Source organism: Chenopodium quinoa, unplaced genomic scaffold (genome assembly GCF_001683475.1).
Source record: "Chenopodium quinoa cultivar QQ74 unplaced genomic scaffold, ASM168347v1, whole genome shotgun sequence".
NCBI classification, from domain to species: Eukaryota; Viridiplantae; Streptophyta; class Magnoliopsida; order Caryophyllales; family Amaranthaceae; genus Chenopodium; species Chenopodium quinoa.
Genome location: NW_018744626.1, coordinates 913,368 through 927,123, shown reverse-complemented (window position 1 = coordinate 927,123; position 13,756 = coordinate 913,368). Strand labels below are relative to the sequence as shown.

General features: G+C 35.1%; 2 protein-coding genes across 3 annotated transcripts; one reads left to right on the top strand and one right to left on the bottom strand.

Annotated features, from left to right (window-relative positions):
* Positions 1-714: 714 nt before the first annotated feature.
* LOC110700326 (protein NBR1 homolog) lies at positions 715-5,162 on the top strand. The gene is made up of 6 exons (XM_021877851.1): positions 715-1,079; positions 2,205-3,319; positions 3,397-3,781; positions 3,866-4,015; positions 4,120-4,746; positions 4,847-5,162. Exons 1-6 carry the CDS (start codon positions 1,056-1,058, stop codon positions 4,940-4,942), a joined length of 2,397 nt encoding a protein of 798 aa, XP_021733543.1. The 5' UTR covers positions 715-1,055; the 3' UTR covers positions 4,943-5,162.
* A 1,270-nt stretch (positions 5,163-6,432) lies between these two features.
* On the bottom strand, positions 6,433-11,288 carry LOC110700325 (transcription factor-like protein DPB). 2 transcript variants are annotated; one of them, XM_021877850.1, is made up of 10 exons: positions 11,151-11,288; positions 10,204-10,434; positions 9,885-9,964; positions 9,705-9,748; positions 8,641-8,703; positions 8,400-8,546; positions 8,221-8,289; positions 7,995-8,093; positions 7,338-7,408; positions 6,433-7,100 (listed from the first exon to the last, which is right to left on the bottom strand). In XM_021877850.1, exons 2-10 carry the CDS (start codon positions 10,428-10,430, stop codon positions 6,737-6,739), a joined length of 1,164 nt encoding a protein of 387 aa, XP_021733542.1. In that variant the 5' UTR covers positions 10,431-10,434; positions 11,151-11,288; the 3' UTR covers positions 6,433-6,736. The 2 variants fall into 2 exon arrangements, with proteins under 2 accessions (XP_021733542.1, XP_021733541.1); XM_021877849.1 differs by having other exon boundaries at positions 10,204-10,431.
* Between the last annotated feature and the right edge of the window lie 2,468 nt (positions 11,289-13,756).

Below are 13,756 nucleotides of genomic sequence, written 5' to 3'. Positions count from 1 at the left end.
AAATATCATAAATAAAACCTAGGACCGGAATTTTGTCGAATACGTGGAATCTTTTATATTTTATTAACTTTTTGCCAAATTTGATATCATATTTAGTCCTCAAGGTCGAAATTGGCCCATGATCTTAACCGGTATAATTTTGTAGCATGCAAAGCGATGCTTTTTTGTAATTTTTTTTTTTGGCTAAATTTGATCTCTAAATTGACCCATATTGACTAAGTTGACCTCCAAAACCTCATTTAAATATTTTTTTCCGCATACAAATCGAGGCACACACAATTTTTTTATAATAATAAAAATATTAGGTACCTAGTCTTCGGCAAAATTTTTGGTATCGAACTTAATTAATGATATTTTGTACCCCTAATGAAGAATTTTGTGTTGTTATAGCTACCAGTCAAAATTCATGCTGCTACTATTCAAAATTCATATTGCTACTTACACCTTGTTAAAAGTTTGTGCTATTGAGGCCAACTTTGCTTTAAATTTAATGGTCATAAAATATTTGATTTGATTCCGAATTAACTTTGAAATACTAAAGTATAATTGTTCAATTTCAAAGTAACCATAATCTAGTCAATAAAAATGAACAAATCACAAACACAAAAAAATTCCACACAATTAAAATGACCAATTTACCCTTCCCAAAATCTTTCCTTAGCCTAGTATCCTTTCTTTTAGAAGAAGAAACACTCAAAGCTATAAAAGCAGGAAGGTGCATACATTTGGGATAAACATACACACAGCTCAAGAGTTTTAGGATAGAGATTATCGAACCTGGAAAAATATCGCGGCTAACGGGTACGCGCGTTAATATATAATCTCAATAATAAATACAGTAATTAGGTTTCCAATTTTCACAAAAATTTGTTTCTTTTTTCATTCCGAAAATCTCTCTTCCAAAAAAAAAAAAAAAAAAAATTGTTCAAAAACCCTTTAAATTCTCCAAATTAGGGTTAGCTAGAATTTCAGCGGCTTACTGGTACGCTTTCTTTTGATTTTTGTCGACTGCTTCTTCTCCAGTGGCGATACCTAAGAAGATCGCGGAAGATATCATGGCTAATTCTGTTGTAATTAAGGTTTGGATTGAATCAATTTTATTAATTTTTTAAGTATTTCAATTTCAATTTCAATTTTTGTTGATTTTCCTTTGATAGTATTATTATTATTATTATTATTATTATTATTATTTATTTTTTTTGACAATCCTTTGATATTATTTGATGTTTGCTAATTTTGGTTTGATTTGTGTATAATTGTGTGTGATAGTGAAATTGCTTATCAAATTATCTGATCACACTGTTTGATTTTGGTAATTGTTCGCAGAAATTAGGTTTTGTAATGTGAAATCTGAAATTGCATGTCAAATTTATTTGAATTTTTATTTTAATTTTCGTAATTGTTTGTCCAAATTAGGGCTTATTCTTTCGATTGGGTCTTTGATTTGATGGATCGAATTATTGATTGGTTGTTGATCTCCATGTGGTTTGATGATGGTGTATTATTCAATTGTAATTGAGGTCTTGTAAATTGACTGTTTTTTTTCGGATTTTGTTCTTGTAATTATTTGTCACCGTATATTATAATTATGCTATGAATTGAAGTGAACTTCCGGTAAATAGGGATGATGAGAGTGTTGGTGATGTATTTTGCTAAGCTACTTGCTGCTGTTTTAATTGATTAAATGCCAGATCAACATTTACAATAGAAATTACTCTGTAGTCGTGATCAATAACAGATGTTATATATAGGCTCTTGTATCATGGCGTAATATGACTTTGATTATTGTTGATGACGAAGAGTGTACAGAAATCCTCTTAACAGACTAAACAATACATTTATGAGTAATAGTAGGAGTGAGAGGTTTTTAACATTATACAAGGAGAAAAGAAAAGATTTATGAGAGAATGTCTGCTAGTAATCTTTGACGGTGTGAAAGATTCTGTATCGTCATTTTTCTTTTGTATTACCGTATTACCTGATGGTGCAAGTTACATTTTGCTCTCTTCATTTAGTCTCTGTATTCTATAATCAAGTTAGTTAAGTTGGCTATAATGTGGACTTCCATCTTCATGATTTGAGATTATGGACATTAGTGATTACCGATAGTTGGGGCTATAGGGTTGCAATGGGTCTTTTAAAGCTTGAACTTGTGCTTGTCATGTCATTATCTCTGAATATTCTTCTTATGTATTACTTTTTAGGTGAAATATGAGGATACACTCAGGCGTTTCAATGTTCCTGTTAAGGGTCAGTGCTTAGATCTAAACATGGAAGGTCTGAGGCTGAAGATATGCTCTCTCTTCAACTTTCCATCGGGTGCAAATTTTACCTTGACATATCTAGATGAAGATGATGACTTGGTCACCCTTGTTGATGATGAAGATCTTCATGATGTTGTTAGGCAGGATCTGGATCCAGTTAGGATCACTGTTAGCCTGAAAACAGACAAAACTGTTCAACCTTGTGCTACAAAAAATGAAAGCTCAATGCCTAGAGGATCATCTTCATCTTCTACACAACACAATGGCAATCAAAATGTTGCTGAAGTCTTGAAATCTGTTCCGGAGCCTCTACGTGATGCTTTTACAAAGATATCTACTGAATTGTCATCAAAAGCTGCATCTACTTCTCCTATACTTGCTGATCTCGTGGATGGTTTTTCGAAAATGGGGCAGCAATACCTGAATGTATCTCCTCCTGGTATTACTAATGTCAGCAGTCATGCAAAAAACTGTTACGATCCCAATCGAAACGGTCTAAGTAGAAACGATGATGCATTTATTGGTGAAAGGGTAAACTTTAATGATTCTCAAACACCTAGTTCTGTGCAGCCGACTCTTAGAAGCACCACTGAAGCAACAGGAGAAGCAGAACCCCCTAGACCTCCCCTACCTTTACCGTTTTCCCACAAAGGCAAGAATGCAATCTCTGAACCTTCATCTCTCAGATTGTCAACTAGTGAAGGTAAAATGAAGAAGGAAGTTGCAGAACACTCTGCTGCAAAGTCTGTTATGAATGTGCACAAGATCAACTGTTCCAAAGGTAGCATGAAAAAGCGTGTTTCCTCTGATAAGGAAACAAGTAGATACGAATCTTTTCAGGGCTTAAATATTTGGCATAGACCCCCTTTCAGGTCCAATATTCACTCAAGTCCATTTGGACATTCGCTCTGGGGTGAGCCTGAGAATTTTAGTCCTCCTTCGGTTCACGATAATTTTAACAAAATTGATGCTATGGGCTCCATTTTTCACAAAGGAGTCCGCTGTGATGGCTGTGGGATTCTTCCGATCACTGGACCAAGGTTCAAGTCTAAAGTGTAAGTATGATCTTGTGGTTTTATGTGGATTATTTTCATTATTCTATTGAAGTAATTGTCTTACTTTCTTTCTGCAGAAAATATGATTATGATTTATGCAGCATCTGCTTTGGACGAATGGGGAATGATCTAGATTACTGTAGACTTGATTTCCCTTTGCCTTACAAGCATCCATCGGCCTTGAAGAATTATTATGATCCTAAACGCAAATTACCACTGGTGCCTCTAGTGCATCCACCTTGGGCAATTAGGAAACCGATAGGAAAGCATTCTCGCTCTAGACTTGACTGTCGCTTCATTATGGATGTCAATATTATGGATGGGACAACGATGGCCCCATCGACCCCTTTTACCAAGATATGGCTGATGCGTAACAATGGGGCACTTCCATGGCATAATGGACTACAACTCCTCTGGATCGGGGGAGATCGGTTTAGTGCCTCTGATTCAGTAAAGATTGAGGTATTCATCTCCCAGTCTTGTTCTATAAAAGGTGTTATGCTTGTTGTGGACTTTTTAGTCATTGTTTTTGTTTTATTTTGACAGCTACCTATCAACGGTGTGGATGTTGGCAATGAAATCAACATAGCAGTTGATTTTGTTGCGCCGGAATTGCCTGGCCGATATGTTTCCTATTGGAGAATGGCAGAGGCGTCTGGGCAAAAGTTTGGACAACGTGTGTGGGTTGAAATACAGGTCTGTTTTTGAGAATCTGGTTTCCATTCTGCTTTTCTACAATACATTTGTATTAATAGGGGTTTTAGTTGTTTTTTTAACTAATTAGCCCTGTTCTTCATCAGGTTGATGCTTCTGTGGACTTGACCTGTGAAGTATCCCCTGGCCCTGATTTAAACTTGAACCTCCCTCCTCAGACTACTGGAGCGTTGGGCCCACAGGCTCTAGATGTAAAAAATGAACCTGCTTTGAACTTTGAAGATAAGTCTCCATCAATGGTTGAGCAGAGACGTAATATTGAAATTGAAGACTTGAATTTTCCCATCAATAATGATTTACTGGTTGCTAGTGATGTGCTGTGCCCTACTGCTACTGCAGCTTCATCGTCAGAATGGCCTTCTATCGAAACTGCTGATAGTGTGTTTGATGAGGCATTACCTGTTCCAAATCCTGATACAGCAGCCACTGACAACCATGAATCACCGTCTGCTCCTCCAGCAACTTTATACCCTATCATTGATATGTCTGAGGGGTCTTCTTCTGCCCAGAATGACAAGAGCAACCTTGAGCAAGATCAGGAGAAAAAAGGCGTTGAAGAGACCCTGCTGAAGGAATTGGAGGAGATGGGATTTAAGCAAATTGACTTGAATAAAGAGGTTCTTCGTGTAAATGAGTATGACCTGGAGCGGTCTGTGGATGATCTCTGCGGTGTTTCTGAATGGGATCCTATGCTTGAGGAGTTGAAAGAGATGGTAAGTCCAGGAGACATTTGAATAGGTTGAGCTGGTTTGGGGCTTCCGTCAAATTTAATTGTTTTTCTACTTATTTATTTTTTGTAACTTTTGGCTGCAGGGTTTTGAAGATAAAGATACAAACAGGAAGCTGCTGGCTAAGAACAATGGAAGTATTACGCGCGTGGTCATGGATCTGATAGCCGGGGAGGAATAGTAGTATATCTGCATACCTATCTATCTTTTGGTCCAATTGTTATTAATAATGGCTGTCTGTGAACTTCTTTAATGTTTAAATGTTTATGGCTTTGCCGAGACGGTGCTGTGTGTGTTGATTTGGGATTTTTATGTTTGGATTTTGGAACGCTTGCTGTGATATGGCAGTATATATATGATAAATATTTGATAAATGATGTTCTGTTTGGACGACCTTTTTACTCATCATGTCACATACTAACAGGGTTGGCTTTTATGCTTATTGTGAGATCTGCACATTTAAATTAAATAATACTTCGTACTTGTAAAAATGCTATTGAACCGACCTGCTTCTAGCATTGAAGTATTTTTTTTTTTTTTTTCATGGGTTAAAATCTTTGACGTATGCTCTCTTTTACTGTCTGGGTGCATTGGGTGTACCAAAAAAAAAATTGCTGCTTTGCTATTGCTAAGTTAGGTGCAAGGCATACTAAAGACACTAATTACAGTTTTAAAATGATTGTTTCAGTTTAACTTTAAACTATTAAGGTGACTACAACTTGGCACAAGTCCCGTATAAAAAAAAATAAATAAAAAAATAATAATAATAATAATAATAAATAAAAAAAAAGGGCATAAGGACTACTCCCTCCGTCCCCAAAAGTTCGACCCTTTTAGCCTAATTTTAGTCCCAAAATGATCGACTCATTTGCATTAGGGCCTGTTCTGTTACGTTGAAGTTCAGTTCAGCTCCTAATTTCCTTCTCTTAGCTCAGTTCAGTTCAGTTAAGCTGAGTTCAGTCAATGAGAACATGCTCTTAAAATACCCACCAATTTACAACAATATTTGTGCAAAATTAGCTTCCTCGTATAAAATTTTGTTTTTTCATGTACTTTTAATACTCACTCTCTCTACTTTTTTACAAACTCCATGTAAATTTATCTTTCTTTTTATTTAACTTTCTTAATACCCGCGAAATCAACCCAAAAAGGTCGTTCGGAGACGAAGGGGGTAATAAGTAAATGATAATTAAAAGTTCTGATATGATCTAAATGTTTTTAGTCTGATATGATATGAATTTATTAAGGAATAAGAAATCAATGTCCTGTCAAAAAAAAAAAAAAGTTGGAGGGAACTAGCCCAAGTTTGAGTCTTTTAGAAAATCAAATCCGTTCGCCATGGAAGTAGATAATTTTTATTTTAGTAGGTAGGAAACTGTCACTAATTTAAACAATATTTTCCAAGCATCCTAAAGTAAAAAATGTCACTAATTAACCTAAAGTAGAATATGTGACTTTAACTATGGACAGGTAGTATCTGAGTTTATACTCGTAGATGATTTCTACTGTATTTGGTTAAAGCCTTAAAAGTTTGAAAATCCTGCATCCAAACCCTTTTGGAATTTCTAGACGGAATGGTTTACAATTTATTGGATTAACTTTGTACGAAAACAATAAATCAACATAGATTATATAGATTTCAGAAATTGTCCTAAAGAATTATCTTCGGTGTTGAGTCAAGAGCAACATATTGAGTTCTGATTTATCTTTGTATTACACAACGTAGTTAACTGTTACTACGGAAGAAAAGGAAAGACGGGATGTTGCTCAAGAATAATTTTTCTTAGAATAAAATGGTGATACAGCGAACTATAAATCTACAGTAAAGGGGAAGACTAAGTTTGTGTCACTCCTATATAGTACCTCGCCCTACAGCTGAAAAAGCTATACTGAGAGTGATGGCATGCTGCCAGGTTTAGTAGGAACTTATACACAGATAAAAGGAGATGTATGGAAAAAGTTCAACATCTCTGGTCTATCTGTCATGCTGCACACGAGCCTTAAGTATACCAGGAAGAGGTGGAGATGTGGGGCTCTTCATTGCTGTATTCGGCCGTGAAGAAGGCAATGTCATTTGAGCTTGCTGTGTGTTTGCTGATGTTGGTGATGTACAAGTTTGAGGTTGGTATGGCTTGGGCGGTGATGGTAGCTGAGAACTTTCATTGTGATAAGTTTTAGGTGAAGGAGGCTGAGAGATTTGAGGATGGTAAGTGGCAGGTACACTTGGACCTTCACCTGCATTAGCTGGAGTATCGCAAGCCTCACCATCAAATAGAGATTTGTTGGAAACATTCATTTGCTTCAGGACGTAGTTGTCGTCATGGAGTTCAAAAGGGGTACTGCATTACATGGGCCATGGAAAGAAACAATGGTCAAAAATTTTGCCAACGGCAAGACATAATGTGCAGTCACAAAATCATACAGTTAAGACTCAGTAGTTTTCTGGGTTTTTTTTTAGGCCAGCAGGACATCCTTTATGATTTAGTGCAAAGCTTCCAATAATGCAACTTCTTTGAAAAAGACCATAGAGCATAACATATACAGTAAATAGAAACTTTTGTAATGTCTTTACTTACCTATTAAAATCAAAATGCACAAGCTGCATATCTTCTGAAATTTCCACTTCAACAGTAGCATTTGGTCTAGTCTGCAATACAAAATTACAAACCATGCAAGATTATTTGAAATGGCCACTGCTTTGTTTCAGGTTATGAAAGACTTTCCCATATCATTATAAAGGAACATCAAAAAGCACCATTTACTCACGACTAAGTCATTGCTTGTACAATTTTTGATGAGCTAATAGTTAATCACCTTAACATAGTTCTATACCCCTACAATTGAGAACAGTACAGCACCTAAGTAATAAGTAACAGACTCCAAGAGGGCACTGGCAGCAACATATGCAACAAAGTAGATTATTAATCTATTATCAGATCCCAAATACCATTTATCATGCAACAAAGTAGACTATTAATCTATTATCAGAATCCATTGTTTTCTTAAGTATCTCACCACTATTAATCTATTATCAGAATCCATTGTTTTCTTAAGTATCTCACCACTATTAATCTATTATCAGAATCCATTGTTTTCTTAAGTATCTCACATTCTCACCACTTAGAGTAGTAATCCAGCCAAAAATGAATCACAAAGACATACAAGTTACAATTGTATAAAAAAATGATTTAAATTGAAATAGGCAAGAGGAATCATTCAACACTTTGAATTACCTGAACCAGAATAAAAGGTAAAGCTACACCACCAGTAGGAGCATTCCCATCTCCAAACAGCTGTTGATTACGCTGTATGAGGTTTTGATATCCTACGAACTTCAAGGAAGCAAAGGAATTAGTAAAATATAGCAGAAAAAAGGAAAAGAGAAAATAAATTACAAACTTAAAAGCACATAATAGCTAAGAAGCTAATCACTTGGGCTTTATATAAAGGAATCATTACTTGTTCTTCCAGTTCCCGCAAGTATGCAGCTTTCTTTTCTATCCTATTTCTCAGTCCTACCCGCTCTGTCTGCAAGTTATAGCATATGAATCAGCTTGAGAAGCTTACACAAAAAATATTCTCAAAAGCTAAAAATGTTCTCAAAAGAAAGACCAACTAATAGCACGTAACTTTCACACCTTTAACTCTTCAATGTCATTCAAGCTTGTCCGAGGCAGACCTCTCCATTGTATTTCCTTCTTATCCTTGGAAATTATATCCATTGCCATTAGAACATTTAACGCATCATACACTCGTCGGCGAATGTTTTTCTCATCATATCCTTGCTGAAACAAAGAGGCAGTTCCATTTAATATTCTCCTGAACTTTCAAGCATACAAAACACAATTATTGAATCTGATTAAAAGGAAAAATGCATACATTTTCATTTGTCCCAAGAGCATTACTTGCATCTGCATATTCAGCAACTAGTTCATCTGCTACCTGGAGGTTATTCCAATCATCGATATCAAGCACGAACATGTGAGAAAAGAGCAACAAAAACAATACGGCACAAAGAATGCACTATCTCAGGAGGTGCTTAGTAAAAACTTGCATCTATACAGAAACATACAAGACACAACAGAAAAGGTGGGAAAGGTAATATAACAATAACAAAACTAACAAGTTCTCAAGGGTAAGGCCGCAAGGGATATATACAAAGCACTTTGTAGCTTTTGCAATGTCAAACACTTGCAATACCAATTAAAACCGAGTATAATACATGAATAAATTTTCCAAATGGTATAATGCATGAAAAAATCCAGTGTTAATCGGTGTTATTAATGTTGGGAACATGCTCAATATTTCTACTTTCAGCTCTGTATAGAGGCCTGCATTGTCTGCATAGATTCTTTTCCTTTGAAAAAAATTTACAATAATCTTTGTGTTAGACATCAATCCTTCCTTCTCCATCACTTCTGTCCGTTTCTACCTCAACCTGTTTAGGCTTCTATAACTACTATTAGGATCTCTAGATTTCAACAAGATCACTCACTAAGTCACTAAAATTTCTGTCAGATCCTACATCAATTAGTATAACAGGGGCTTTAAGCCCTCGTCTAGTATGCAAAGACATATAAACTTAATGCCATGATATCCTCTTGCCTAGTAACATATTCAAAAAAAATAAACTAAAAGTTCTGAAGTTTGCAGAAAAGCTAAGCCATTTCATAAACAAGATTTTCTAAACCGAGCCACCACCTCCTACAGTGCTAACACATATTCACTAGTATACGGATGTAGTAAAAATGTAAAATTATGGTATTGTAACGCCTACGAAGGGCATGTTTTTTGTTGAACATGATTTGGAAAGATAGATATAAAAGGCACTCCATTACTAAGTTGTAAAAAGGAAACCATCAGAAATAATCCCAAGTAGAAATAAAGATGTTCAAAGAAAAAAGAAATTGCAAAGATGAGTGGCATCCAACAAAGCAGCTGACCTCATTGTATGTTGTCCTTCCTTTGCTCTCCACTTTTTCACAAACTAGTAATTTTGACAGATAATATAGTCATGTACACAGACAATAGAAACGTCCCAAGTCAGGAATTTGTACTAAATACATAGTGGAGTAGAATATGATTTTCTAGGAAACTTTCATCAATGGAGATATGCTGTTTACCTTTCATACTGAATTGTCGAAGTCCGCGACCACTTTTGTCAGTTCCAGCTGCACGTTGACCTCTTTTTTTCTTCTTACTCCTAATTAGAGGTTAATAGAATGTAATATTTAGAGATGGAAAAAGATTCTGGTGAATGAAACAAGGCATAGTAGCAGCAGAAATGCAGAAACTTCACCAAGACAAGCAAATTTGGCAATAAACCCATTCATGACTCAAAAGACTAGAAAGGATACACACAATAAACCAACAAATAAAAAGGAACCTTCTAAGCATCACAAAAGCCATAAAGCAACTTAAAATGGAAGATACAAGACTTACACAACAGCACCCTGAGAGACAGAATCATCACCATGAATCTCAAGGTGACTTAGTCTAAGAACAGTACTGTCACGAGCTGGTGTTGCCATTCCAGCTTCGCTCCGGCTCGATGGTGAGCCCACACTGCCACTAGTTGATACTGACTGTCCTGAGACAGCAGGCCCCCATGACCTGGTAGCTCCTTTAGGGTTCTTCTCCCCGTCTTCCTGAGAATTCCCAGTTACCATCCTGCTGAAAATAAAAGGCGAGAATTAGAGAAGTTCAGGCCTGTTCCTGAGCCAACTTATCCTGATATGATCATCTACTGTATTCCTCACAATTATGAACACCTGATACTAATTACAATTAGCCTGCATAATCCACATTCCACAACTATTACTTCTATTGGTAACCAATTGAAATAGCATCATAATCAACTACATTCTCTCAAATACGCCCGACCCTGAGCCAATTAGTCCCCATACAAACATCTACCCTCTTCAATATGATTCAGAGCACCTGATACTAATTACGCCGGCGTAATTTAGTCAATGTAGTCTACTACTAGTACTTAATACTTATTGACATAGAATCACAATTAACTAAATTTCTCAAATAGGCCGCCAGGCAGAGGGGGCATAATGTCAATTTTCATAGTTCCATCCTAACATTGAAGGGTTATAAACAAAATCTGCAACACATTAGCAATTTTATATTACTGAATCATCAAATTGGGCACTTATAATCACGTAAAATTCCTACCTTAGAGTATCTTAACGTAAATTGTAAATTGCAAATATAAAGATTCATAATTTCAGTAATTATAACCAATAATTCAATAATTTAGCTTACAAGAACCCTAATTAGACTATGCTAACAATTTTATATTAACAATATTGCGAAATTAAACCCTAGATTGTGAAATTGATATTCCATAAAAACAGAAAAAGGCAGAACAAACATCTTACCTCAGAAACTGCTTCGAATGAGAAGAGAAAGCTCAGACGCAGATTCAATGGAGAACTCAGAATACGCTTCAATGAAGAAAAGAGGGAGAAGTGCGCGAAAAAAGTGGGAAAAAATGAAGACATAGGAGGAAGATTAATGACACGTATATCAACCGTCAAATTGACTACGAGTAGGGTGCTAATTGAGTTGAGCAGCTCGCGAGCAACTCGTACTCGACTCAGTCAATGCTCGGTCAAAACTCGACTCGAGTTAGCTCGACTTGAATTCGACTTGACTCGAGATGTTAACGAGCACGAGTTGTGCAAGTTTTAACTCGACTCGATAAGCTCGTGAGCAATTCGGTAATATATTAATAATATAGAATTTGCAAACAAAGTTACTATCTTTACACAAATTTGACACTTATTTAGCCTTAATTTATATCATAAGAAAAGAAAGAGTAAATTTTTAATAATATCTATATATAATAAGGAAAACAATATAAATTGAACAAAAAATAAATAAAGGCATATAATAATAGAAGGACCAAAATTTTAACGAGCAAATTGTGAGCTACTCGACTCGACTCGAAACTTTAACGAGCACGAGTCGAGCAGGTTTTATTTGTTCGACACTTTAGCGAGCACGAGTTGAGCACGTGTAAAAAGTTTCTGAGTTGAGTCAAGCACCCTTCAGCTCGTGATCGACTCACTCGAAACTTTAACGAGCAAATTGTGAGCTACTCGACTCGACTCGAAACTTTAACGAGTACGAGTCGAGCAGGTTTTATTTGCTCGACACTTTAGCGAGCACGAGTTGAGCACGTGTAAAAAGTTTCTGAGTTGAGTCAAGCACCCTTCAGCTCGTGATCAACTCACTCGATAAGCACCCCTAATGTCTACGAGTAATAATATCTTTAATTATCAATAATAAACAAGTATTAACCTCGATCTATTGGTAAAGTTTGCGCTCCTAGAATTATAGTTGGCGATTTAAAACATGTGCAAGGCCAGAAATGGGTGTTCATGTAAGCAATAGGGTTGTAGAATATTGACATTTTTGCACAAAAGAATTATAATTGTATTCATAATTTGAAGTTCGACATTGGAAAAGGGAGGACATTAAAACGATCAAGGGACATAAGAGTGTTGACAATTTAGATTTGTTTAGCAAGATTTCAAAAACATAGTAAAAAACCTTGAAAGGATCGTTATAGTACAAGTAAGGTTAAGCTTATTTTTTAATAGCATTTCAATTTCTTGCTCCATGAGAATGGTTAAATACTTTTTCAAAATTTGAGAGAGATGATGGGGGGAAGTAGGTGAACAAAAGTTGATATGTGAGAGTGATAAATAGCTCAAGTGGTTAGAGCTTCCCTCCTGATTCCAGGAGATCCTGGGATCGATTCTCACCCCCGTCTTTGTGACTCTCTAAACACCCAAAAAAAAAAAAAAGTTGATATGTTTTGTTCCAATTATAATCCAGTATAGTATTTCGTATACTTCTAGGTGTGAAATACTACTATAAAATATCAATTTTGAGGTAAAAAATAATTGTTAAAAAAAAAGTTTAAATAAGACATTTAAGAAATGTAATTAAATGAATCAAGTAATTAAGATAAAACAAGTTTATTCTAAAACAATCTAAAACAAAAGTCATGTTGTTCACCTAATTAAGTCAAAAGCTCCAAATAAGCTTTATATTGTTTAAGTTCGTGTTTTAAAAATATAACTCTATCTTGTTATTGTGGAAACTACTGCATACAAAATTAGATTTAAATCTTGATGCTAATGCTCTAAAACCAAATGATGGTTTACCAATTCAAAACTAGATTTTTATTTGGGAGGTGATTCACCTATGTTATGATTCTTAAGAAGAAAATAAGTATAAAAAAAGTACTGTACATAGACAATTGTTGTGTCTCTTGAGACTATTTTTCGGGCGTAATATTAGAAGGAAATACTATTCTATACGTGTTTTATTAATTACTACTGTGTAATAAATAGGAGTATAAAATAAATTACAAGTGCATTGTTTTACATTTATGGTATTACATTATAATTCATTTTTAGATCTCATTTGAATGATAAGATAAGTAATCGTTGTTTTATAAAATAAAAACAAAATGTATCAAAACACAATTTCAACAAAAAAAAAAGTAATATACATGTAGCAATAAGCTACTACGGCACTACGCTACCTTTGTTTTCCTAAGACTTGCTTAATTACTTTTCGTTTCATTTGTTTTTCTACGTTCTACTCACTTTTACTTTATTTCATTATGACAACTTTTTATTCTATTTTTTTTTTATAATCCGCAACCCTACTATATGGAACCTAATTTTATTTATCTCTTTCTTCTTTAAAACAAAAGTGTCCACATGTATAGTCCATTCTTTAGTTTATGTAGTTGTAGTAATTAAGTACTCCGTAAGACTTAGCAAAATAGAGGTAGTATGAGCTTATAAGCCCCATCTCCAAAATACAACAATAATAATCCGGTAAACAATATCCACACGAGATTATGTAATATGCATAACGCACAATAACGTCCTTACACAATTGTACAAACACTTGTACTAGTGTAGTACAGATAGGGACTAATAAGAATTAATGGTAGCAAAAG

Excerpts from the sequence above, each read along its gene's own strand:
- LOC110700326 (XM_021877851.1), top strand. The coding sequence starts at position 1,056 with ATGGCTAATTCTGTTGTAATTAAG. Across the intron at positions 3,782-3,865 it reads CTGATTCAGTAAAGATTGAG|CTACCTATCAACGGTGTGGA; the intron begins GTATTCATCTCC and ends TTATTTTGACAG. Across the intron at positions 4,016-4,119 it reads GTGTGTGGGTTGAAATACAG|GTTGATGCTTCTGTGGACTT; the intron begins GTCTGTTTTTGA and ends GTTCTTCATCAG.
- LOC110700325 (XM_021877850.1), bottom strand. The coding sequence starts at position 10,430 with ATGGTAACTGGGAATTCTCAGGAAGACGGGGAGAAGAACCCTAAAGGA. Across the intron at positions 9,749-9,884 it reads TCGACAATTCAGTATGAAAG|TTTGTGAAAAAGTGGAGAGC; the intron begins GTAAACAGCATA and ends CAAAATTACTAG. Across the intron at positions 7,409-7,994 it reads TACCTTTTATTCTGGTTCAG|ACTAGACCAAATGCTACTGT; the intron begins GTAATTCAAAGT and ends TTTGTATTGCAG.